The sequence below is a fragment of the Bombina bombina genome, chromosome 4 (genome assembly GCF_027579735.1).
Source record: "Bombina bombina isolate aBomBom1 chromosome 4, aBomBom1.pri, whole genome shotgun sequence".
In the NCBI taxonomy this organism is placed as follows: Eukaryota; Metazoa; Chordata; class Amphibia; order Anura; family Bombinatoridae; genus Bombina; species Bombina bombina.
The window spans coordinates 341,287,434-341,313,612 of NC_069502.1; the positions used below are offsets into that span (position 1 = coordinate 341,287,434).

Sequence of the window (26,179 nt, forward strand, 5' to 3'; positions counted from 1 at the left end):
ACAACATAAATGATCAATCTTGTCTAAATAATAATCTTAAGGTACATGTTTCGCATATGCAGAAAGGAACTCCATTTAGCTGTCCAACAGTCTAACTGCTAGCCAACTCTGATACATAACCGTCTCTACCCCATAACCGTCTATATGTATCGTGTCTATATACTATTGAGGAAAGATTCCCATATGACTTTCAGTTGTAGGAAAGTGTCTCTCCTCCCGTTTTTCATGTATGTGTATTCTTCAAGGGTTAAAATGTATTGAAATTGTGAATACCATATGGCCAAATTCAGAATAAATTGAGATTTCCAATTTTTCGCTATCTGTTTTTTCAAACTATTGCTGGCTATGAAAATCAACTTTTTTTGTATGATGGAAGTTTGTTAGGGATAATGTTGAATAGCCAGACACGGGGATCTGGAGGTATTTTAGTTTCAAGCATTAAATTTGTTGCATCAATTATGGAATGCCAAATCGGGGATAATAACGAGCATGCCCACCAAATATGGAGCATAGATCCTATCGCTCGTCCGCACCTCCAGCATTTATTGGGGACCGAAGGAAATAACTTATTAATCCTGATGGGAGTAAGGTACCATCTCTGTATTATTTTAAGGTTTAGTTCTATGAGATTACTAGATATTGATACTTTAGTTAGAAAACATTTTTGAGACATCTATTATAGAAAGTTCATTGTCTAGTTCCTCGTTCCACCTGTCTATATAATAGGGGGTGTAGCCTTGTGGGGGGTTTTGTAATAACATATATATTAAGGACAAAGTTCTTCTAGAAGGGGATTCGGAATGGCACAGAGATTCAAAGGAGGTGAGAGGCCGGAGTAAGTTACGTCTGTCAGGGTGTTTGGAAATAAAGGAATGGCATTGGTGAATAAAAAAAACAGTTATTAAAAAAACCCAGACCTTTGTCTTTTAGTTCTTTTTGATTAAAAAGTTTTGTATCGTTTCCCATATGAAATATCATTAGAGCTCTCATGGGTATATCCAGGTGCTTGATTTTTTGGAGTATAGATGTGGTAAGCTCAGTGTTTTCCGTGAGAGGTGTGAGCGGGGAGGATCGTGAAGTGAGGCCTGGGTAATCTATCATACTTTTATTCCACACAGAGAGGGTTTCCATTAAAATAGGAAAATAGGTGGAATTTTCCTGCTAGATCATGCTCTAGGGACACCCATGCTTTGAACTGATAATTCTTAAACCAGTCTACCACCCTTTGCAGAATGACTGCCTGCCTATACTTAACTAGATTAGGAACCCCCAAACCCCCCTCTGCAACAGGTAAACACATTAAGGTCTTGTTAATTCTCGCTTTTTTTTTTATCCCAAATAAAATCAAAGATCTTATTTTGTAGTGAAGACAAAAAGCCCCTAGGCAGGGGGATGGGAAGGGTTTGCAGTAAATATAATACCCTGGGGAGAATGTTCATTTTGATAGAGTTGATCCTACCGACCCAGGAGATACCCTTAGTTCTCCAAGAAGATAGATCTGCTATGATGGTCCTTTGCAGGGTTTCATAATTAGATTTAAACATTTTCTGTGTGGAGAGGGCAATGAAAATTCCCAAATATTTTTTTTTTTTATCTTGAATACAAAAAGGGCACCCCTGTGTCAGAAGGGAGATATGATGGGCATCACAATGTACAATGAACATTTCCGACTTAGATTTGTTAATTAGGAAATTTGAGGCCTGATGGAATGCGTCAAACTCTGCTAGCAAATGGGGAATAGAGGAGAGAGGGTCGGAAAGAAAGAATAAATTATCATCTGCGTATAGTAGTAGTTTATGTGTAGAATTGTGGATCTGGATTCCAGAGATATCAATGTTGGATCTTATAGAAATAGGCAAAGTTTCAATTATACAAGTAAAAGGAGCGGGGACAAGGGACATCCCTGTCTAGTGCCGTTGGATATTGAAAACGGGTCAGACACTAGGCCATTGATTCTAATTTTAGCAGATGGGGAACTATATAGGGCCATAATTTTGGAAATGAAATGTTTCCCTATCCCAAACCTCTCTAAAGTGGATCTCAGGAAGTGCTAACAGACGCGGTCAAAAGCATTTTCCACATCCGTCAACACCACCACTGAGGGAGTATTGTGTTGATTAATGTAATTTAGGATGTGAGAAGCCCTGACAGTATTGTCAAGTGCCTCTCTGGACTGAATGAAACCGACCTGATCGTTACATATAAGAGTTGGCACACTCTATTCAATCTCTGACAATCTGTTTGCAAGAATTTTCGCTTATATTTTAAGGTCCAAATTAAGGAGTGAGATTCGTCTAAAATTTTTAACGCAGTCTGGGGTTTTCCCAGGTTTAGGGATGACTACTATATGGGCTTCTAAGGCTGAAAATGAAAATGGGTCAGTATCTGATATCTCATTAAAGTTTTTTAATAAATGTGGGACAAGTATGTTTTTATATGTCTTGTAGTATTTATTGGTATAGCCATCTGGTCCAGGGGCTTTGTTATTAGGGAGATTTTTGATAACTTCAAGAATCTCAGACTGTGTAAAAGGTTAATTCATAGAGTCTTGTTGGTCAGAGCTAAGATGAGGTAAGGTGATGTTATCTAAGTAATTTTTTATTGAGATGTTTACTATCCTCCAGGTTAGAGCTATCAAATTTGGGCGTTCGGTTATATAGATTTTTGTAATATTCCCTAAAAGCATTTGCAATTCGCTGGGATGTATGCAACTCTTTACCTCTGTTGGATCTAGGGGCAAGAACAAATTTTTTATTTACTTTCCATTTTAATTTTCTTGCGAAGAGGGAACTGCTTTTATTATAGCTCTCAAAGTACCGCTGTTGTAGCCTAAGGGCAAATTTCTGACACTCTTTGTGGAGCAATTCATTAATAAGTATTTTGCAATTTGCGATAGCCTGGGAAGTGGTAGGGTCTGTCGGGTCTAGTTTGCGTTGTGTTTCTAAATTATTGAGGTCAATAATTGTGTTGTCCATCAGTTTCCTGGATTGTTTGTCGTGATGTGTTTTAATACTAATCATTTCCCCTCTAATAACCGCTTTATGGGCCTCCCAACTTATTCTGTCAGGGTTATTATTAAAGAGAAAGTATTCCTGAAGTGCTTTCTCAATACGGGTAGAGTAAACCGGGTCAGATATTAGGGTGTCGTCCATTTTCCACACATATTGGTGCAGGGGAGTATGAGGCCAGTCCAGGGAACAACTGACCATCGAATGGTCAGACCATGCATTAGGGCTAATTGTTATCTGCATGACTCTGGCAAGATTAGTGACATCCATCATGAAATAATCAATTTGGAATGTGGGGTGGAGGGGATTAGAGAAAAAGGTATATTCTCTAGACTCCTGGTGTAATATCCTCCAGGTATCATGAAGAGTGAGATCTTTAAAATTTTGTTTTACTGAGTTAATGACTTTATGTGGAGGACAAATTATTAGAATTATCTAAACTTGGGTTAAGGGTGATGTCATGATACAATCATGTGAAGAAGTTGATACATGGATTGGCTACTCAGCAGAGGTGGTATGGTGTCCTCAGCTTGGAAGAGGTTAAGGTGAATTGCTTCTTTGCTGTGTGTGTGAAGTCTGCTCTCAGTAAGCTGAGATTCCCCCCCTCCTTCCTTTCCCCCTCCCCCTCCTTCCTTTCCCCCTCCCCCCTTTCCTTTCCCCCCTCCTTAGTAGTGTAGCTGTGTATAGGAATGCAGCATGCTCCTCCCCTTGGAGACTGATAGTGGGGGCTAAGACTTGTTTGTAATTGGCTGAAGTCGTTGTAAATCATAACCAGGGCATTGTCTTTGACAAGACAAAGAGAGAATTTGATTTAAGTATGCAAGAGACAGACTTTTTGGGCAGAACTGCCTTGGGACCAAGAGACTAACATTGGATGGCAGCTCTCCACATACCTAAAGGAATTTGATAATAAGTAAGGTTTTGTGTAATTCTTTTCATGTCCCATTTTGTTATTAAAGAACTGTAGCTTTGCATTTGTATGTTATTCTGAATGTCTTTATAATTTTGCACTCTGTAACCTGTGTTGATATTTTTGTTATTAAACACATAGAAAATCTCATTCTGTCTTTGGGCTCTAATATCTGAATTCACACTCCTGTTGAGACCCGGTTAAAGGCATGTACCTAATTGTTAAATAGTGTGAGTTGTTAGGGGTTCCCCAAAACACCCCTTTAATTTAAAAGTTTTGGTGGTGGCAGCAGAGAAATTGTTAGAGCAGCGTGAACAAGATCGGGGTTAATGTGGTGGCTCCTTTAAGGTCCTTTTGCAGAGTTGCAAGGATTAGGGAACCAGAGCTGTGTGCCATTAACCCCTTCATGCCCACGCCCCTCTATTGTGACGCTGAGAAGGCTTGATTCGTCACAGGTGAGATTAAAGTCTCCGCCCATAATAATAGCTCCCTTTGTTACTTCTAGTATTACATAGGTGAGGTGTCTGAAGAACGTGTCTTGTTTCAGGTTAGGGGCATAAACATTAATCAGAGTGGCAATATTATTAACAAGTTTACCTACTAGAATGAGATAGTGCCCCGATTTTCTCACTGAATTTTTTATTAAGGGTAAAAGGGATGCCCCTTTTAATTAAGGTGGCCACCCCATTAGTTTTTGCAGAGTTTGAGGCATAGTACGTATTGCCAAACTTGTGGGCAAAAGTTTTAGGTTCCCTACAGGAGACAAAATGTGTCTCCTGCAGGAAAACAACATTGACCTTACGGCGAATAATGTCACGCATTGCCACATTTCGCTTATGCGGGCAATTCAGACCTTTAGGGTTAGCTGTAATAAAATTTAAATATTTATTATTGTGAATCATTTGGACAAGGTGAGATGAGGGTATCGCCTATTAGCATTATAATGATACTAATGGAGTTAGTGTAAGATGTAAACCTATGTGAAACGACTGGAGAACATGAAAACATGAGAACTGGAATGGGATTGATCCAGAATTAGACATATACCTTATAGCAACAATACAAAGTGAATACAATGCAAGACAAGAGATCAAACTGAAATAAAACGATAAACAAATAACAATAACAATGAAAACAGTGAACATTAAATAAGTCATGTTTCATGACACTAGGTTGGGGAAATGCTCAGTGCAGACTTCCTATCTTGTTTTTTAATAAACAGGAGAAATTCAATGATTAATAATGAGCAACTAACAGAACCCATAATAGGAGGATATGAACCTAAAACATGAGAACAGGCATACTAAACGAGCAGTGTTACAGCTACATAACTTGGAATGCGAAACATATAAAATTCACTCAAACAACTATGGTGACTGTTTATATAGCATAGTCCAGTACTAAGATTACCATTTAATGGGACTTTAGCCTAACTAAAGTGGATATGACCTGGCGTTGGGAATATGATAAGTGGAAAGATCTCACCCAATTAAATAGGCATTTAGACAGTCAGGTTGTATTGTCAGTGGATAGTCCTTCATTTGGTGGAGCAGGCTTTGCTTTGCCTTTCTTGTAGGCAACTTTCGTCCATCCGGAGCTTCTGGTCTTGCATGAAAGAGAGGTCTCTGGAGTATATCCCTTTAGTGAGACATCCGAAATTTGAGGGACGTGGAAAGTGATGTTCAGGGCTTTTGAAATCATCTCCAAATCTTCTGAGGATTTGTAGGTATACGACTGTCCTTTGTGTGTGACATTCAGGTTAAAAGGGAAGCCCCATCTATACTTTATAGACCTTTCCTCTAGCACTTTAGTAATAAAGCGGACATCCTTGCGTTTCTGTACTGTAACAGGACTTAAGTCAAGGTATACTTGAAGACGGTGACCTAGATAGGAAATAGTTTGGGATTTTCTAGCTTGCTACCAGACCCTCTCTTTGTCCGTGAAGCATAAAAACTTCAGTATAACGTCCCTGGGTGGAGAATTTGGAGAAGGTAGAGGTCTGAGAGCTCTGTCTAATTCCATATCTTTTGCTTGGGGGTCTTGAAGTAGGAATTTAAGGAGGCCTTGTAGGTATTGTTGTAAGTAATTAAATATAACTGTCTCTGGTATGCCTCTAATTCGCAGGTTGTTAAGTCTCCCCCTGTTATGCAAATCCTCCACTTTAATTTGTCACAGCTCAATTTGTGAGCTAGTGACGTTAGCGTATGTAGATAGATTGTCATACATTGAGGTAAGGGAGTCCTGAGAGACCTCAACATACTCCATGCGGTGTCCCAATTATTTTATATCCTTTTTCATATTAACTAACTCCGATGTAACTAAGGTCTTGAGGGCATCAAAGTCTGCTTTAGTAGGAAGGTTAGCTATATTGTCTTTGAGCTCCTTGACATAATCCTCAGACATATTGGCTGTGAAGAGTGGGTCTCCTGTGGCGTTCTTTGAGATTTGTGTATGACCTGATAAACTCAGAGAAGGAAAGACTGAACCTTGGAAAAAACTACTCACAGATTTGAGGTTTGAAGGTTGATTTTTCATTGTTTTATCAGGCCTAGTAGACCTTCTGAACATGATACAGCTGATAAAAGGGTCTGACAGTGGTCAAGAGTAGACTAGATCTTGAATGTATGTAGTTGGACAATACAATTTGACTGCTTTATAAGGTAATTTGCATATACCCAGGTCAGTGAGGATCTTTACACAACTTGCATCATGTGCTTTGCAATTACGCTATATGTCCGCTGAAATAGGGCACATGTGTATATATTATTGCGCTATATTAAGCAGATTGTATGACCTGTAAGGCAGAATATAACTCTGAGAGGCCATTATGTATAGTTATGAGGCGTTTGATGTTGTTGCAGCCTGGATTAATAGTGCATCGTGTCATACCTTTAGCCTGTCTGCGTATTGCTTTTAAGTAGATACTGCCAAAATGAGTAAGGTGTCCCACTTTATCACATTTGTGTTGATTTTGGTAAGGATCTTACCTCATTCCCTGCTGAGTTGGGAAGCATGCTTGTCTGGTAGAAATAACAGTGAGGTTCCGGCCTGCTTCCAGCCAAGATGGCGTCAGGAAACGCAGGTTTGCAAATAAACGGCTGCAACTTGCCGTATCAGGGTCCGGACTGAAGAGGTTCTGATCCTGAGGTAATGAGGACCTTGAGGTATCAATTTGGGTCAAAAACAGTAACTTCCATCCCCTAAGCGATGTAATGAAGTCCCGCACTAGCACAGAGCATTAGACTCCAGTGACCATTCACCAGCACGGCCAGACTCTGCCCCGCTTCACTTTATTGTTTTTATACAAAGTATTATCTAGGATTTTTTTTTACTATTAAGATTATGAGATATTTTCACAAATAAAAAAAAAGACATTGTTGTAACAAAATGAGATGGATAATAAAAAAAAATCAACAGCTAAAAAAAAAAATCAACAAAAACAAGGGATAGCTGCAGTAACACGTTACTTCTGGTGCTAATTGTTTTTCTGATACGCCATAACTCTGTCGATATCCAGTTTGGGAGTTTGGTAGCAGTAGTCTGGAGAATAGAGGTTCACTTCACTTGTGACCTTCCTATGTACCCTTTTTTAAGTGTGACAATATTACACTATAAGGCACTTCCTTTTGTTATCTTATTTATTTATTTACATTATTTAAAGAAACAGTAAAGTAACAATCCTTTCATGATTCAGAAAGAACATGCAATTTTAAACAACTATCCATTTTACTTCTATTATCTAACTTGCTTCCTTCTCTTGGTATCCTGTGTTGAAAAGCTAATTGGTGGCCACACACAGATGCCTCTTGTTATTGGCTCACCTAATTTGTTCAGCTAGCTCCCAGTAGTCTCATTCAAAAAAGTATACCAAGAGAAAGATGCAAATGTGAAAATAGATGTAAATTAGAAAGGTGTTTAAAACTGTATGCTCTATCTTAGTGTTTCTCAACCGCGGTCCTCAAGTACCCCTAACAAGCCAGGTTTTCTTTATAGCTGAACTAGAGCACTGGTGAAATAATCAGCTGATGGGTGAGAGCAGGTTAGTTACCATGGTTACTGATCAGCTGATTATTTCACCTGTGCTCTAGTTCAGCTATAATGAAAACCTGGCCTGTTCAAGGTACTTGAGAACCGCGGTTGAGAAACACTGCTGCTTCTGAATCATGAAATAAAAGTATTTGGTTTCATGTCCCTTTAACTGTGCATTCCAGCCTCTCAAGAAAAGTGAAAAACATCCAATGTGCAGAGAAAAAACACAGGTGAACCGGGCAAAATAAATAACTATATTTGAAGCAACATAAATCTCAAATTTGAAATGTACGATCACACTAAAAAGATTCTTCCAATATACATTCCTTGGAAAAAAGATACAAAGAAAAAAACACACACACACATTGTGTGATAACGTTTCTCTTACCCCGGTTCCTCTTGCATAAACTGGTAGGCCTTAGGCATTCTCATTTGATACTCGGACATGCTTGGAATGTTGGTGTGAAAATGTTGCTCATGAATATTTTTGTAAAAGAAAGAATAATGAATAATGTTTTTAGTCAAATGTAAAGCCTTCAAAGTTCTATGACGAAGGGTAAATAATGGCTTTTGCAACATTTAAGGAAGACTGCAATCTCAACACAAATGTTAATCTAGTTAGAGCTTTTATTTATTGCTATTTATGAAATGAGTGCTCAGTGTGCATATTAACTTTCTGACCAAACTAGTAATAAATAACCAGAAACTGTGAAAACAATACGAACTTTCCAAAACGTCTTGTATCTGTAAGATCCTTGTTTTATACAGCATGACCATGTTTTTGTCTAATCTCTGATGTTTTTTATGTGCTAGGGATATAAATAGCTTTGAACTTTAGTCTAACTCAAGTATGTCATCTACTAGTGCACAAGATGCCAGAGGGGAACAAACTACAAGACGTTTAATTAAAGTTATTTTTCCTCCCTACTCTGAAAGACTAGATTTGCACTGTGCTTATATCCCGGGTACAATGAATCCTTTTTCAAAAGATTGTGATCAAATGTTCATATGTGAAGCACCGGGATTTGAAGTAACTATTTCCCTTTGTTAAGAAGAAAATCTAATTTCTGGGATTTTCTTACCAGGGTTCAGATGTGGTTCACCTGTTAAAGGCTACTAAAGAACTGCTCTGTCAGCGCTCAAGTATGGTGCTGTCTGCAGACATTAATAAATCAATCAACAATGCAACAGTCTTTGGTTATAAAAATACATCTGCTGAAACACAGAACAGCTGTATAAGGAAACACTACAGCTCAAGTGAGGAACTCTTTTTTTCATGGGCTTGTGATAACAGAGCGGCATGCTATGTAATGGGCACACCAATTTAAGCCAATATAAAGAGATAGTAAACACCTTGTAATTACAAGACATTTCTGCTATACAATAATGTGTCAGCCAAGTCTTAATGTTTGTAAAACAAACATCCTTATTACTGCAATTATATTTCAATAGCCAAACTCCACCACCATTTGCCTTATTAGGAGGAGTCAATCTGGGCTTTAGTCCACAGATAATAAGGATAGAGTCATAAAGTTAGTATAAAGTACATTGTTTTGCAGTTGCTATCTGATAAAGCCAATTAGGGGCAGACATGTAGCAGGGATAGCCTTGAGAAGGATGCATATCTAGTTCTGAGAATTAGAAATGGCTCGATTTTCAGAGCTAATTTAAATGAAAAATAAATAAATCAATAAATAATAAATATATTGCAAAATTGTTTCATTATGCAAAACTAAACATTTTATATAAAAAAAATCTCAAAGTGTTGCACAAATTAACATGAAATCATTTTATGTTAAATAATACAATTAATTGGTGCTTTAGATAGCTTAAAGGGACATGAAACCCAAATGTATTCTTTCATGATTCAGAAAGAGCATGCAAATTTTTAAACAACTTTCCAATTTACTTCTATTATTTAATTTGCTTCCTTCTTCTGTTATCCTTTGCTGCTCCTGAGCTTACCTAGATAAACATTTCAGCAAAGAACCTAGATTCTAGCTGCTGATTGGTGGCTCCATATATATACCAATTGTTATTGGCTCACCTATGTGTTCAGTTTGAAACCGGTAGTGCATTGCTGCTCCTTTAACAAATTATACCAAGAGAATGAAGCAAATTTGATAATAGAAGTAAACTGGAAAAAATGTTTAAAATTGTATGTTCTACCTAAATCATGAAATAATTTTTTTGGGTTTCATGCCCCTTTAAGTAACATTTATAAATAATAGAACATTTTATAATATTGAAAATTGTTACCCCCCCCCCCCCCCCCAGCTACTTAATAATGCCACTTGGCTGGCAACATTCTCTGTGGAGAACACTGTGAGGATGAGGATGGCAGTAGGGACAAGTGAATTTCTACAACAGTCTAAATGTTTTATAAAAATAATCAGTCCATGTTCCATATAGATTTTTTAACACAAGCATATAGATTAAAAGGGAAATAATGAAGACAGAGTATCACTACTAAATAATATATCAAATAGATTTATTCACTGCAGATCTATAGATTTTGACCAAATAACAATATATATATTGTAAAATAAATATTATAAAACACAGATTAGTCCATAGAGCATCTTTCTAAAGAAATTGCTTTTAGAATATTTAATTCATGCAGACAGCTCTAAAAACATAAATTATGCTTACCTGATAATTTAATTTCCATCTGTGGGAGGAAAGTCCACTGCTTCATTCATTACTTGTGGGAATTAAGAACCTGGCCACCAGGAGGAGGCAAAGACACCCCAGCCAAAGGCTTAAATACATCCCCCATTCCCCTCATCTCCCAGTCATTCTGCCAAGGGAACAAGGAACAGTAGGAGAATATCAGGGTATAAATGGTGCCAGAAGATAATATTAAATTTAGGTCCGCCCCCCGGAGACATGGGCGGGAGCAGTGGACTCTCCTCCCACAGATGGAAATTAAATTATCAGGTAAGCATAATTTATGTTTTCCATCTTAATAGGAGGAGAGTCCACTGCTTCATTCATTAGTTGTGGGAACAAATACCCAAGCTCTAGAGGACACTGAATGAAAAAAACGGGAGGGTAAAAGGAGGCGGACCATATACTGAAGGCACCACAGCCTGCAGAACCTTTCTCCCAAAAGCTGCTTCCGCCGAAGCAAAAACATAAAATTTGTAAAAAGTTGCAAAAGTATGTTAAGAGGACCAACAAATCTGCTCCATAGAAGCCTTGTTCTTAAAGGACCAAGAAGAGGCCACAGCTCTAGTTGAATGAGCCGTAATCCTCAGAGGAGGCTTATGTCCCACCTTCTCAATGCGAAACGGAGGACACTCCTCAGCCAAAAGATAAGGCAGTCAAAGAGGCCCTCTGACCCCCACGCTTCCCGGAAATAGAACAAACAGAGAAAGAAGTTTGTCTAAATTCCTATGTGGTCTGAAGATAGGACTTCAAAACACAAACCACATCTAGAATTACGTTGAAAGGAACCACAATCTCTTGATTGGTGTTGCGAATTGACACAAGAAAATCTAACTTGGTTCATAAAACAGCCTTATCAGCATGGAAAGCCAGATAAGGAGGGGCCCATTGCAAGGCAGTAATCACAGATACTCTGCGCGCAGAAGCAATAGCCCGTAGAAAAGGAACCTTCTAAGACAATAATTTAATGTCTACTTCATGCATAGGCTCCAACGGATCCCGTGCAAACCTAAAGAACAAGATTTAAACTCCAAGAAGGAGCAATAGATCTAAACACAGGTCTGATCCTAGCAGAGCCTTAACAAGTGACTGAACCTCTTGTGCAGTAACACAGACAAGGCCGAAATTTGTCCCCTCTAGAAATAAAACATTTTATTAAAAAAAAACTGCACCTTTATATCCCAATGGCTGTGGCACTCACCACCTCCCATGACCATGACAGTACAGAGAGTTAGGACTCCACTCTGATAGACACCTGGTCAGGAAAGAGGGAAATAATCATATGGTGCACAATGAATGCAGGACTGTCCCTGCTATGAGAAAAAGCGCACCAAGCTTGTAAACTGCATGGCTCTCAAAGTGAAACCTGTATATTCCATAACAGTCTATGAGCCCATAACATCTCACATATAAAGCAGCATAAAATCAAATAAACATATAAGATTATTCCCCCCTGTTCAATAATCCCCCTCAGGAGATATTAACCCTTGATTCTATACGGATTAAAGTCTCTGTCTTCTAGCGTTATCATACATGTATAAAAAAATGAAACAATCTTACCAGAATCTATGCCGTGGAACAGGAACACGGCCTTTCAAGTGTGACAGGTTAGTAGCATCGCTCCTGACATGCACTTGAGAGCAGGCAGCGAAACTCGTCAACGCTGATTGCTTATGGAGCTGTTAATCTGAGTCGGGATGGTTTCGCAGAGACAACACTCCCTGCAACTCCGGACTCTAATTTTCACCCATGCTCTCACTGAGAGGCTAACAGGACTACTTAAAACTCCAGTCCCATTGCAAAGAGTACTACCCTCCATAAGAGACTACTCCGAATCTTCCAACACTTCTCTGCCAACCTCCTGTGACGAAAGGCAAAGAATGACTGGGGGATGAGGGAATGGGGGAGGTATTTAAGCCTTTGGCTTGGGTGTCTTTGCCTCCTCCTGGTGGCCAGGTTTTTAATTCCCACAAGTAATTAATGAAGTAGTGGACTCTCCTCCCATTAAGATGAAAATGGACAAAGTTGTATATGTAATAATGCAGTTGTCGGCTCAATGAAGCACCATACAAAAAATATATCTATATTTTTTACAATAGAATCACAATAAATACAATTAAAACTATTGCTTGCAATGTAAAAGGTGAACAATCTTCAAAACACAGGTAATTCAGCACTCATGATGTATGCGCGTCAACCCAAGGCTACTGCCACTAAAGCCCAATAGCTATTTTGTTGTCTTTAAAAGATATTAAAAAAAAAATCTAATGCTGTCACCCACCTCTTCATTTTATTGTAAAAGGTGAAAAAAGTCACAGTAAAATGCTGTATAAACACCAAGAGGAACAGTACTGTCTGAGACAAACAGATTGCAATGACACACCTCTTCATCACGTGTCATACTGAGCTATTTTTGTACGGCGTTTCATTGAGATTACAACTACATCACTGCTTAGAAATTGTCAATTTTTGTGCTGTTTTGTTGATATACAAACTTCCAGAGGGCACAGAGAAAAATACATTTATGGATGTGCTATTGTAATCTAGACCTGAATAATCACTGCTGTCATCTAGTGTTCAAAATCATTCTTGCAAAACCCCTGCCAGACCAGTGCATGCTACCTATCTATGTATTCTCTTGAGCAAAGAATAATATAAGAATTTAAACTCAAATTTCCACTGTGTCTATATTTTTGAGTAAACGGCTTATATTGCAGTTTTCAAATGTACAAGTCCATCACCCATAGCAGGGGGAATCCCACAAGACGGACAAATAAAGGCATTTACAGCCAGAAAAAGTCTAACTTTTCCAACTACCAAAAGGATATTTGTACTTATTGCAGCACAAGTTATGCTGAAGTATTTATTGCTTTAGGTTTATGATTATATATTTGTATAATTTTGTTTCAGTGAAAAGTGTTTTAAAAATGTGCCTTGGGGTGGAAAGTTTGGCATTCATGCAATATATCGTATTTTAGTAGAATGTAAACATTTAGAAAATAATGGCTATTTATTATAATTTTATATACACAAATATATTTTCAAACATACCAAGAAAAAAAAACCTCTCAATACTTAAACATATCAGGTATTTCTTATTAAGATCTAGAATGTATTGCAAAATAAAAAAAATGTAATCATCTCTGCAGCCTGGTCTGCACCGACAACAATCCTAAGCATTTGATTCATTAAAAGAAAACTATGGTCAGATCTCTGTAGCACAGATAATCCTGAGTTGAGATCCAAATATGGCTTTTTCCCTACTTTATCCCTTGACCTTTCATTCCCCTCCTACGTTCCTCTGGAACTCTGCAGTCTGATGCTTAATTACTTTTTACGTGTACGCTTTCCTCCTGAATGTGTGCTTAACAATACCAGGCTGTGGAAAGGCTTACAATATGTTACAAAGCCTGTCAAGCGCTGGATTAATTGGTACATTTAAAGAGCTTGGGCTTTGTGAATGAGAAGGTTTCAGTTATTAATACGTTTATGTTTAAATCTTGGTCAGTTTAAGATTTTGCCCTTAAACTTCAAGCAATTCTCTGACTTTTTATTTTGATTTGATTACCAATATTTTGATGATGCACACTTTAGCACATTCTCCTTGAAATAATGTTGGCTCAGCCATTCCCTGCTGCAATGGGTATTAGGTTTCTGCTTATGGGGGTAGCTACAACAAGGGCATAGGTTTCTTATATCAAGTGTTTGCAGTATGTATATTTTTTTTATTCTCAAGTAAGATATTTTAGTTCCATGTACAACTAGTCTTACTGAGACATAAAAGTCAAATACACATTCCCCCCCCCAAAAAAAATATGTAGGGTTCTCCTGAACTTTGTTTTTGTCTTTCCATACATTTGTTAGGCTTGTCTCTGTATGTTGTACATTGCTCTGCACAATCTACACTGGAATGTTTTTTGTCACTTACATTATCAGTAAACAGGTTTGGGAAATTCTGTTTAAGTGACATTGATGTGATGAAGCACTAAATCAGCAATATAAAAAAATATTATGCTGTAAAAAGGGTGATATGTATTAAATAGCAATATGCCCTAGAAAACATTCACACATCTTTAATAGATTGTTCTATTAGGCCACAAAGTGTTATGTTAAATGGTTGACAATAAGAGTATTATAGTTTAGTCAGCAGAGAGCTGGAAACAGAACACTGCCCATGACAACCAATCTGCCAAATAACTAAATCCCTAACCTACTTACAAAAGTTCAGGCCCTGAAAGAGACTGATAAGAGTAAAATATACTACATATCAGTTTGTTTTTCCGACTTGCTTATATTGTTACAGAGACACCGTCCGTTGTCATTATATTTTAAAGGGATAGAAATGTCAAAACAAATGTCCATGGGTGCATTTCAATTTTAAATAGAAGCATGTTTCTAATATACTTCTGTTCACAAAAATGTTTCTAGTAAAAGTTATTACTGTTTTTCAGCAACATATGTACATATGCTGAGGGTCCTGTCCATCAGTATTCAAGCACCACACCTTCTCAGGTCAGCAGTGGTTTGTATAAACACAAATTAACAACCACCAGCTCTCTGATCTTAAATGCTGGTGCCTAGGTTCTCACAGCATATGTATGTATGACCCTGAAAAACAGGAATAACTTTTACTAGAAGCATTTTTTCTAACGGAAGTATATTGCAAAAATGCCTCTATTTAAAATTGAAATGCATGCAAATTTTAATTTTAACCTTTCTACTAAGCAGTGTCTCAGAAATGTTAATGAAACATATATTCAAATAAATCAGAGGGTCTAAGTGTAACAGGATATGCAGTTATGCTTTTCTAAAGGTGGTTATGGACTTGCCTGTGTTTAAATTCTTTAGTTCCATTTTGGGACAACCCTGAAATTCCTTTCGGAGGTAGATGAAGAAGCCCACTATTCATGTATTGTATTGTTTAGAGCAAGGAGTATTCCATAGCATTGTAAATGCAGGGAAATTAAAACCTTTAGGGGAACTGCAGGACTGGAGCCCAAACATGTTCTCCTTCTGGTACCATTATGTTTAAATTAGTCATTATTTGAAATCACACAAACAGAAAAATAATTTTTCCCATCCATTAACACCCTTTGAGACACTATGTTTAAAGGAATATGAAACAGTCATTTCTATCTTATACCAACTCTTGTTACGATCAGCTATAAACATTTTACCTTCTTATATAAAACAACGGTGTAGAGAATTGGAGATCCATATAAGCACAAAAGTATGGCATAAAAAAATGTCTAGCTAATAAGAGTCGGTATCAGCGTGTCCAAGAGCTGGCATCTCACGTCTGCACGGATGAAGGATCTCAAACTCATATATGGTGGAGTTGAAGACCTTTTGGTTAAACATTACACAGTCAATGAGCCAGGTTTTGGAACATAATTGTGCCAAATGAGCCAAATATTTTGTTGTTTTTATCACTCCCTAATTTTGAGAACAGCAGCCAATCACTTTTGAACATTATGTTGAATAGTGTAAAATTACTGATACTTCAACAAAGGAAATCCACTAATGCCCCAACTGCAGCAGAGTGGATCTCTCAAGTAACACCATTCCTAGAGCTGGAAAGGTATCATTATATAAAAAATGGTCACATAGAACAACATGAAATGATGTTGGAACTGTGGAAGAGGGTTGGTGACTTCTCAACAAGAAATATCAGATTTAAAGAACACTAGTAGAGTTGTAAATCTATTAGGGTTCCAGATTCTAGTCATATATGAAGTGGTTATTCAGGTAGAGTGTAAGGTTAAAGGGAAATTGAACCCAATTTTTTTCTTTTGGGATTCAGATAGAGCATGCAATTTTAAAAAAACTTTCTAATTTACTCCTATTATCAAATTGTCTTCATTCTCTTGGTATCTTTATTTGAAATGCAAGAATGTAAGTTTAGATGCCAGCCCATTTTTGGTGAACAACTTGGGTTGTTCTTGCTGATTGGTGGATAAATTCATCCACCAATAAAGAAGTGCTTTCCATGGTTTTGAACCAAAAAAATAGCTTAGATACCTTCTTTTTCAAATAAAGAAAGCAAGAGAAGAAGAAAAATTGATAATAGGAGTAAATTAGAAAGTTGCTTAAAATTGCATGCTCTATCTGAATCACGAAAGAAAAAATTTGGGTTCAGTGTCCCTTTAATTTTAGCTGTAGTGTAGAGATTTCCCTCCCACCTGACACCTCCCACCCCCTGATCCCTATAAGGCAAACAATCATTATAAGGTATGTCACTGTACTACTTGCTGATCTAAGTAAATAAAGCTTGTCAAAAAATAAATAAAATATACAATCTGCTCTACTAGTGAAACAGATTAGTTCACTTTTGTTAAGAGTGTCCTTGCCTTGAAGATTAGAGAGTGTATAGAGCCTTGAAGACATATAAAATAATTCTAAAAATTACCTAATGTATAGTAAAAAAAAATCACAAAGTGTAATGCAAATTGTTGCAGTGCATACATTCTTGCTCACTTTTGTCAGGTGCTAAACATTGAGCTACATTTAAATAATTTCTTAATGAGCTTGCACACATACCGCAGTCTTGTGCAAACGTATGAGCTTGCACACATACTGCAGTCTTTTGTGCAAACTTATGAGCTTGCACACATACTGTAGTCTTTTGTGCAAATGTATGAGCTTGCACACATACTGCAGTCTTTTGTGCAAACTTATGAGCTTGCACACATACTGCAGTCTTTTGTGCAAACGTATGAGCTTGCACAAAAGACTGCAGTCTTTTGTGCAAACTTATGAGCTTGCACACATACTGCAGTCTTGTGTGCAAACTTATGAGCTTGCACACATACTGCAGTCTTTTGTGCAAACTCGTGGCATTACTATAAGAATAGAAAATGATGTGTCATGCAAAGAGCAGACCTTTATGGAGACTTGCACAGCATTATATTGTTTAGAAAACAAGAAAATACACTTATTTAGTCTAGGGAAGCACTTTACTGTGCACTGATTTCTATTCTGCACACATACTGCAGTCTTTTGTGCAAACTTATGAGCTTGCACACATACTGTAGTCTTTTGTGCAAATGTATGAGCTTGCACACATACTGCAGTCTTTTGTGCAAACTTATGAGCTTGCACACATACTGCAGTCTTTTGTGCAAATGTATGAGCTTGCACACATACTGCAGTCTTTTGTGCAAACTTATGAGCTTGCACACATACTGCAGTCTTTTGTGCAAACGTATGAGCTTGCACACATACTGCAGTCTTTTGTGCAAACGTATGAGCTTGCACACATACTGCAGTCTTTTGTGCAAACTTATGAGCTTGCACACATACTGTAGTCTTTTGTGCAAATGTATGAGCTTGCACACATACTGCAGTCTTTTGTGCAAACTTATGAGCTTGCACACATACTGCAGTCTTTTGTGCAAACGTATGAGCTTGCACACATACTGCAGTCTTTTGTGCAAACTTATGAGCTTGCACACATACTGCAGTCTTGTGTGCAAACTTATGAGCTTGCACACATACTGCAGTCTTTTGTGCAAACTTATGAGCTTGCACACATACTGCAGTCTTGTGTGCAAACTTATGAGCTTGCACACATACTGCAGTCTTTTGTGCAAACTCGTGGCATTACTATAAGAATAGAAAATGATGTGTCATGCAAAGAGCAGACCTTTATGGAGACTTGCACAGCATTATATTGTTTAGAAAACAAGAAAATACACTTATTTAGTCTAGGGAAGCACTTTACTGTGCACTGATTTCTATTCTGCACAGCCAAGCAATGTTGTGCAATACAGGAATGTGCATGACAGTTTGCACATGCACAGTTGCTACTGGTGAGTATCATCACACCTGTGTATATGCAAACTGCCATGCTTTATATATAGGGGTCGATTTATAAAAGGCTTTCGCAAGCCTTCGACCCCCACGACTGCAGTTTCTCACAAAAGAACCTGCAGACCATATTTAACAAGCAGCAGTAATCAGACCGCTGCTTCCGTAACCCTAAGAGGTGGCGAATTTCAATCTCCCCGGTCTTGTCCGGCTGGGGAGATTGACAGCTCCTGCCCGCGCATGATTGGCTGTGTGCAGGAAGGGGGCAGGATTGCACGCAAGCGCAAAATAGGTATCGTGTGCAATGCTGAATTCCGGCAGCGGAATTCAGCCGCAAGAGGCGTATGTGCACCCCTGTCCGGCGCAGCTTCATAAATTGACCCCTTAATGTCCCTTTAAGAGTTTTACTACATATTGAATGGGTTTGCTAAAGCTGTGCCTTTTTATATTTTCTGATAATACTAATTAAAGCTGCGAGATATGAGTTTAAAAATCTAGTCATTGAGGAAATGTCATAATCATAATCAAAATAAAGATAGGTAATACACTATGAATAGGTGGCGCCTGAACTCAGCTCAAAATATGCTAATATAGCAATCCAATCTAGGATAAAAAAGTGAATAATAATCGATATATAGAGATACACAATATATAAAAAATAATAAAACAACATAAAGTCCAATATTGTATAGAGACACTCTGATCCTTTAGGCCAATATTGGGACCATCTTCTTATTAACGATAATGGCTGCACTTTCTTCTCCCACAAACGTGTTTAGACTCTAAAGAGCAATATCATGCCACTATCCAATTATCCAGATGTCGACACACTCGTTTTTTAACCACTCTAAGTATGACGCTACGTCTGGATAATTGGATGTTGGCATGATATTGTGATCGTGAGCAGTACCTTCAAACACATACGAGTGCGACAACCATATATACACTTATAACAAGTCTGATGCAGGTGAGATTATTATGCCGACTAAGAGGAAAGGTCGGCAGTGATTGGCGTGGGTGCCGAGAGAATGGGGAGAGCTTCAATTTGATAGATAGCGTAGCCTTATTTAAAGGCAAGCGCAATGCTTATGTAACATGCCTGATGAAACATCGTTTATGCAGAGAAACGCGTGCATTGTTTTAAAAAAAAAATTGTATTGAAATTTTGTTTTATTGATTTTATATAAATTGAATAGAAATACAAGTGTTACATTACATTGTGTTTGCAGTTTTACATCTTGAAAGATTTGCATACAAAAATAAACATTAAAATATTTCCAAACTTCTTGTGTGTTTCATTTTTTAACATATTCTTTTAAATACAACAGGTTTTGCTCTTATTAGACATTGTTTTAAACTTTTATATGATCATATGATATGGTTCTTTATCAGTGATTTTAATTGGTGTATTATGTCATTTTGAATGAATGTTCTTCACTTTTTACTATCCTTTGAACCGTTGCTCTATATGAGCTTACGCTACCAGCTGGAGTCTGAGCCCATTGCTTGTTGTGGAGAATCCAGTGTTCCTGCAATACTGGAGTACAGCTAGTTAGGTTGCTGTAAAACATCCAGCCCGCGCTACTTGGCACACTTGGGTGTCTTTCACAAATCTGAGTACCCTGTACTTACTGTTTTTGTGCTAAACCTGTGTTTATTGACACACACATGCGGCGCCTCTCTTGCTGTATCATTTTTCTTTAGGAAATGCCATAATACATTCTACTATATCACTGGCAACAAATTCATTTATCAGAATCCAGGGAAGTATTGCATATACCCTTTTCACAGGTAACACTGCCTGATGTTCTTGTACACAGAATAATGGGCAGGCTAGTCACAGAACCCAGATGCGCAACTGCCACTACATTTAGGATCGGCAGTGCTCTGGCTCCCAATAGGTATTTTAATGTCTTTACTTTTTGCAGAGGGTTAAACACATAGGGTAAGATTTATCAAGAGGTGAATGCCTCTATCAGTTGCAGGCTCGTTCATTTGAGCCTGTAACTGATATTTATAAAGTTGCTTTATAAACCCTCTCGCCAGTTTGTATTTGGCGGATGAAAATCACCCCCAGACTCATTCGACCCAGGTGATTGACAAACACTACTCTCATGTAATTGGTTGTACAAGAGTAGGGTGGCAGCATTAGAAAAATAGAAGGAAAATATGTTCCCCACAATCTGCGATTGAATGTAGACAGGTTCACAACATGTGAATCCTATAATTTAATGTGATGTTTTGGGGCCTTCACCCCTTCATATATACACATACAAATATGCACACACACATACATGAACATATTTATATTAACAGTATCAGAAATAGAAAAATTCCCTTAAACAACAGCGGACTGTGTTTCATGTGTCTGTGCTTCAGTGTAGGGGTAGGTGGAATACTGACAATATCCCAGTCTAATTTTGGAATCGTATGCAACCGTAGCAGTAGTCAAACATTCATTCGTGACTTACATTTCTTGCTAGTTGCGTGTTTCTCATTCTGGTTTCCTCCTTGTTCCACAGCTGAAGGTTCTCTGCAAAACAAACACTAAACACCCAATGGTTTCAGCGTCTCAGTGCTCCACGATACATAATAGGCTCCACCCGTTTCCTCCTATGAAAAAACATCTGCTGCAAATCGCTTGTTTGTGTCCCGAACCAAAAGTAACATAATATACAAAGACGAGGCAGCGGATGTAAAAGTATAAAATATAACTTTTATTCCATTCTTAAAAGATGCAAGACAGGATCAAGAGGCCAGTGCAGCATCGGTCTTACGCATTTCAGCTTGCGCCTTCCTCATAGACCGTGCTGCACGGACCTTACAGCCTCAATAGAAACACAATGTCCTGTGACGTTCATTTCCTTGCTTTGGTTAACCCTTTACACACTTGTGAACAATATTTGAGAAATGAATTCTATTTCACCAATTGACACAAAACATCAACATTGTTACCTATTCATATCATCTTAATTCAACTCTCAGTTATTAAGCGCTGTACCCATAGTATTTTTTAAACTTAGTTAGGCCTGTTATATGAAAAACCAACATTATCTTCCTTTTGCTTATATCTTAGTGTAAAAACACACATCAATAGCAAGTTACGTCCTAATTCTAAGCGCAAGATGTATGTCATCTTGAATATCTTATAGCTTCATGTTAGTAGTTTCAAATTGCCAAATTCTATGTTTCTATACAATGTTAACATTATCAGCCATTGTATCCAATCCATACGTATTTGCTAAGTATACTATGTTACAATTTTGCTGTATCTAATATATGGCATTTTATGGGGGTATTTAGAAACACTACGTACCTCAACCTTTTTGGTCTATTTTATTCCACTGTAGATTTCACACAATTCCATCCCATCCAATACATATGCCAAATGTTTTTACTTATACTGAGTGTTGGAATAAACATTAAAGGGACATTCAACACTGCCCACAACATTAATCTATGTTGAAAAACTAAAAATAAAGATCAAGCTGCAACGTGCCCCCTTTCTCTTACTTCCTGCCTTCACTGTTGAATCCTCTACGATCACTTCCAAATTGTTGTCCTAATATGGCTGCTTAACTCCCCCCACTGTGACGTATAGAGCTTCTTCTTCAAACTTGCTGCCAGTGATATCCCATCTCTCCTACTTCAATGCAAAGCGCATTCACGGCCGTTAGCGCATGCGCGATACACTAGGAACACTAAAAGCGGAACCATAATAAGCCAATTTGTTTCAGAGTACTATGCGTAATATAAGCGGAACGGAAACAAATTGGCTTATTATGGTTCTGCTTTTAGTGTTCCTAGTGTATCGCGCATGTGCTAACGGCCATGAACGCGCTTGGATTGCAGTCCGAGGAATGGGCTATCATTCGCTGCTGGTTTGAAAAAGAAGGTGAATACGTCACGGTGGGGGGAGTTAGGAAGCCATGTTAGAACACCAATTTGGAAGTGATCGTAGAGGATTCAACAGTGAAGGCAGGAAGTAAGAGAAAGGAGGCACGTTGCAGCTTGATCTTTATTTTTAGTTTTTCAACATAGATTAATGTTGTGGGCAGTGTTGAATGTCCCTTTAAGATACTAAAGAATAGAGTCAAGGGGGGGGAATTATTCATTTGCTGGTTACCTCATATTATAAAGAACTTATTAACACATATTTGAGTTCTTAATAAACAGCAGTCATCTTTCTTTGCCTCTGTACATTAAGAATTACTATCTATGTCAAGTTTAAATAGGCCTAGGATAAATATTGTACTTTCTGTACTGTATTCAAACCTCATATGAGGTTTGAATACAGTACAGAAAGTACAAAATTTTTCCTAGACCTATTTATACTTGACATAGATAGTAATTTTTAATGTACAGAGGCAAAGAAAGTTGAATGCTGTTTATTAAGAAGTCAAATATGTTAATAAGTTCTTTGTATGTATGTATGTTTATGTTAAAGCCCTTAGGCTGCCTTTTCTTTTTTTTTAACACATCAGACCTCATATCTTTGAGCCCTTATAACTGTTTTGTGCCATATTTTTTTTTTAAAAAATAATGTTTATTAGATGGTGTTTACTTTTAACTTTGAATACGAGTGGAAAACCTGACACGTGCAAACACCCATGATAAACTCCTTATCGCTTGTGCGTAAATGTTAACACCCCACTCGTAATCATGCCGAAAATTAATGAAAAATCTCCTTAAAAAAGAAAAAAAAAATGGTAAAATCACCTGTTACAAGAGACTCTAACAGCCTGCGGTCTTTTAAAAGTCTGCTTTGCTAGCAAAAAAGCAAATTCTGACATTTGACCACCTTGTCAAATTTAAAGGGACACTGAACCCAAATTTTTTCTTTCGTGATTCAGATATAGAGCATGCAATTTTAAGCAACTTTCTATCTTACTCCTATTATCAATTTTTCTTCTAGCTATCTTTATTTAAAAAGCAGGAATGTAAAGCTTAAAAAGTGAGTGTAAATTTTCATGAATGAGTGCTCGGTTTTTAAAATACTATTAAAAACAGGGGAACTTTCATTCATGAAAGTTTACATTGCAACGGTTTTGTTAAAGTACCTTTTTCGTCTTCCAAGCCAGACCAGCGATCCCCCGCCTGCAGATCCTCTGTACTTACGTCAGCAATGACAAATCTGGATTCCTCCAATCATGGCTTCCCCCCCAGAGCAAACATTTCCTGAGGCCATGCTGTGATTGGAGGAAGCCGGTTTCGTCATTGCTGTGCTAAGTACAGCATGAGAACCGGGAGGGGGATCGCTGGTCCGGCTTGGAAGAAGAAAAAGGTAAGTATTTTAATAAAACCGCTGCAATGTAATCTTTCATGAAAGTGCCTCTATTTTTAAACACCGGGCCTATTTTAGGTTTAACACCCTGGATAGCGCTTGCTTATTGGTGGCTCCATTTAGCCACCAATTAGCAAGCGCTACCCAGGATCTACTGAGCAGGTCTTGGATATCCAAAGCGCTTTGCTGGCTTGCTGGCTAGTCACCGCATTCCCGGTTGTGCTATTGGACTAAATGTAGCTAGCTCCCGCTCTGGTCTAGTAGCGGGAGCGAGCTACATTTAGTCCAATAGTGCGACTGGGCGTGCTGTGATTAGCCAGCAAGCCCGCAAAGCGCTTTGGATTTCCAAGACCCGCTCAGTAGATCCTGGAGCGGAATCCAACTTTAGACTACAAAACCTGTAAATACTTTTAATTTTTGAAGTTACCGCTAAAATAATGTTATACAATTCCGCACTATGTGCAGAACTATATAACATTATTCTGAACGTTTACTGTCCCTTTAAAATTGCATGCTCTATCTGAATCATGAAAGAAAAAAATTTGGGTTCAGTATCCCTTTAACAAAAATCTGTTAACAGGTTATTTCAAGTTCAGTCCCGGTCAGTTTTATTTTTTTCTAAATGTTGGTTCCTTGTTTATACCTCACCTTTTACTGGACTAGGAAGTGCCTCTATCTTTAAAGGGACATTGTACAATAGATTTTTCTTTGCATACATGTTTTGTAGATGATCCATTTATATAGGCCATCTGGGAGTTCTTTTGTAAAAATGTATAGTAGTGTCTATTACATGCAGTTATATGACAATTGGAGTATGCTGTCCCTTTAACTGTCCTCCTTTTTTCCATTGATTTAAAAAAAAAAAAAAATCTGAGCTTTTTGAACAGCCCTATCAGTGAAGTCTGTATATGTAGCAAGTCCCAGAACTTTAAATATACCCTACCACAGAATAGATATTTTAAATGAGACATTACATATAACACAAAATTACATTAATATTTATTTTAAAAGTGAAAATAAAAGTGCAAACAATATCAAAGAGATCTGTATTAAACAAACATTGTATAACCAAAGAAATAAAAAAGTCAAATAATTGTTATAGCAACCACAACGCTATGCAATGAGTGCTATAGCAACCTACTGCTTATGCAGTTATTTGCAGCTATTGCTTTTATGCTAATAGATCATTGTTTCATTAGAAGAGAAGGTAAATCAGATGCAGATAGTGAATGTGAAAAAGAGAAAAGGAGAAAATGCTGCCAGAGACAAATGATGAATACGCATCTAATACATTTGCAGAAATGCTAAATGTATCTCTGATTGAGCTCTCTAAACGCTGGATAAGCATCTCATAGGCCCACATATATTGTATTATTATTTGTGTATTTTATAAGCAGGTTTGAGATTACATTCATGCTTCCTGTTTTTATCGTGATATCACCTTCTTGTAAACGCCTAACTAGTAGCAGCACGGTTTATATATTGTATATAGCATAACACATGATAATTACACTCACTTTAAGAACAAAATAGTTTACTTGGTTCTTTTTACAAGGCATTTAATAAATCAAATAATATCATTCACATATATCAGTGTATTAACAATTCAACCTCATATGTTCATGAATGCAGCCCTAATGATGTACAAGATTTGCACCACTGCTGATAACATAACGGTATGCAGCAGAGATTTAGCTGCCAATCACTTACCTTGACCGATGCTCTCTTTACTTCATGCACCATCCGCAGGTTATTGGGGGAGCCGTAGTAGTAATTAAGGTACTGCACGGCTACTTGCGCAGTCTCCCGTGCTGCCCTTTGGCTAGTGGGGATTTTTCGGGCGGACCAGAAATCATCAGGCACAGAGAAGGGCAGAGCCAGTGTGGCGAGGGGTAACAGCACGAAGAGGCACAGAAGCTGCTGCATAGTGAAGATTAGGGCTGTGGGTAGAGCTATACTTGGGTTAAGCAAAATGCGAGCAGTGCCCAGGCTGCAGATTGATCACTGTCCTCACACAGCTGACTCACAGTCCCTTGTGATCTTGGGATTGCTGCCTCGGTAAGAATATTATATGCGATTCAGGGTCCTCCCTTTAGAAGGTGGATTTCATTGCAGGGATGTCCCTTGTCCATGACCTAGAGCCAGCCCCCTTTCTTTCCTTATCCAACATCCTTTGCCTCCCACCAGGCACAGCTTTATCTCTTACCCAGAAGGTCATTATTTTGTGTTTTCTACATTACTTTTTCCCATAAATCGTCCATTAGTTGCAGCTGTGCACTATCCAGATATAATTATGGCCAAACTTCTTCAAATTAATATACTGCGTCACATGTAACCTTCATGTTTACCCAGTCAGACTCGGCGAGCAGCACATCACAAATATAACGAAATACACTTTTTTTTGCTCTATGCTACCTAAAGCAGCACTGACTCAGGCAATCATCTTTAGATGTTCACGTCATCTTGATG

General features: G+C 37.8%; 1 protein-coding gene across 1 annotated transcript in view; it reads right to left on the bottom strand.

The window, feature by feature from the left end:
• RARRES1 (retinoic acid receptor responder 1) overlaps positions 1-25,765 on the bottom strand; it is a 59,801-nt gene extending 34,036 nt beyond the window's left edge. Inside the window, exon 1 of the mRNA XM_053710095.1 lies at positions 25,421-25,765. Coding sequence (XP_053566070.1) covers positions 25,421-25,636 — 216 coding nt within the window. The 5' untranslated portion in view covers positions 25,637-25,765. The remainder of the gene's footprint in view (positions 1-25,420) is intronic.
• Positions 25,766-26,179: the final 414 nt, after the last annotated feature.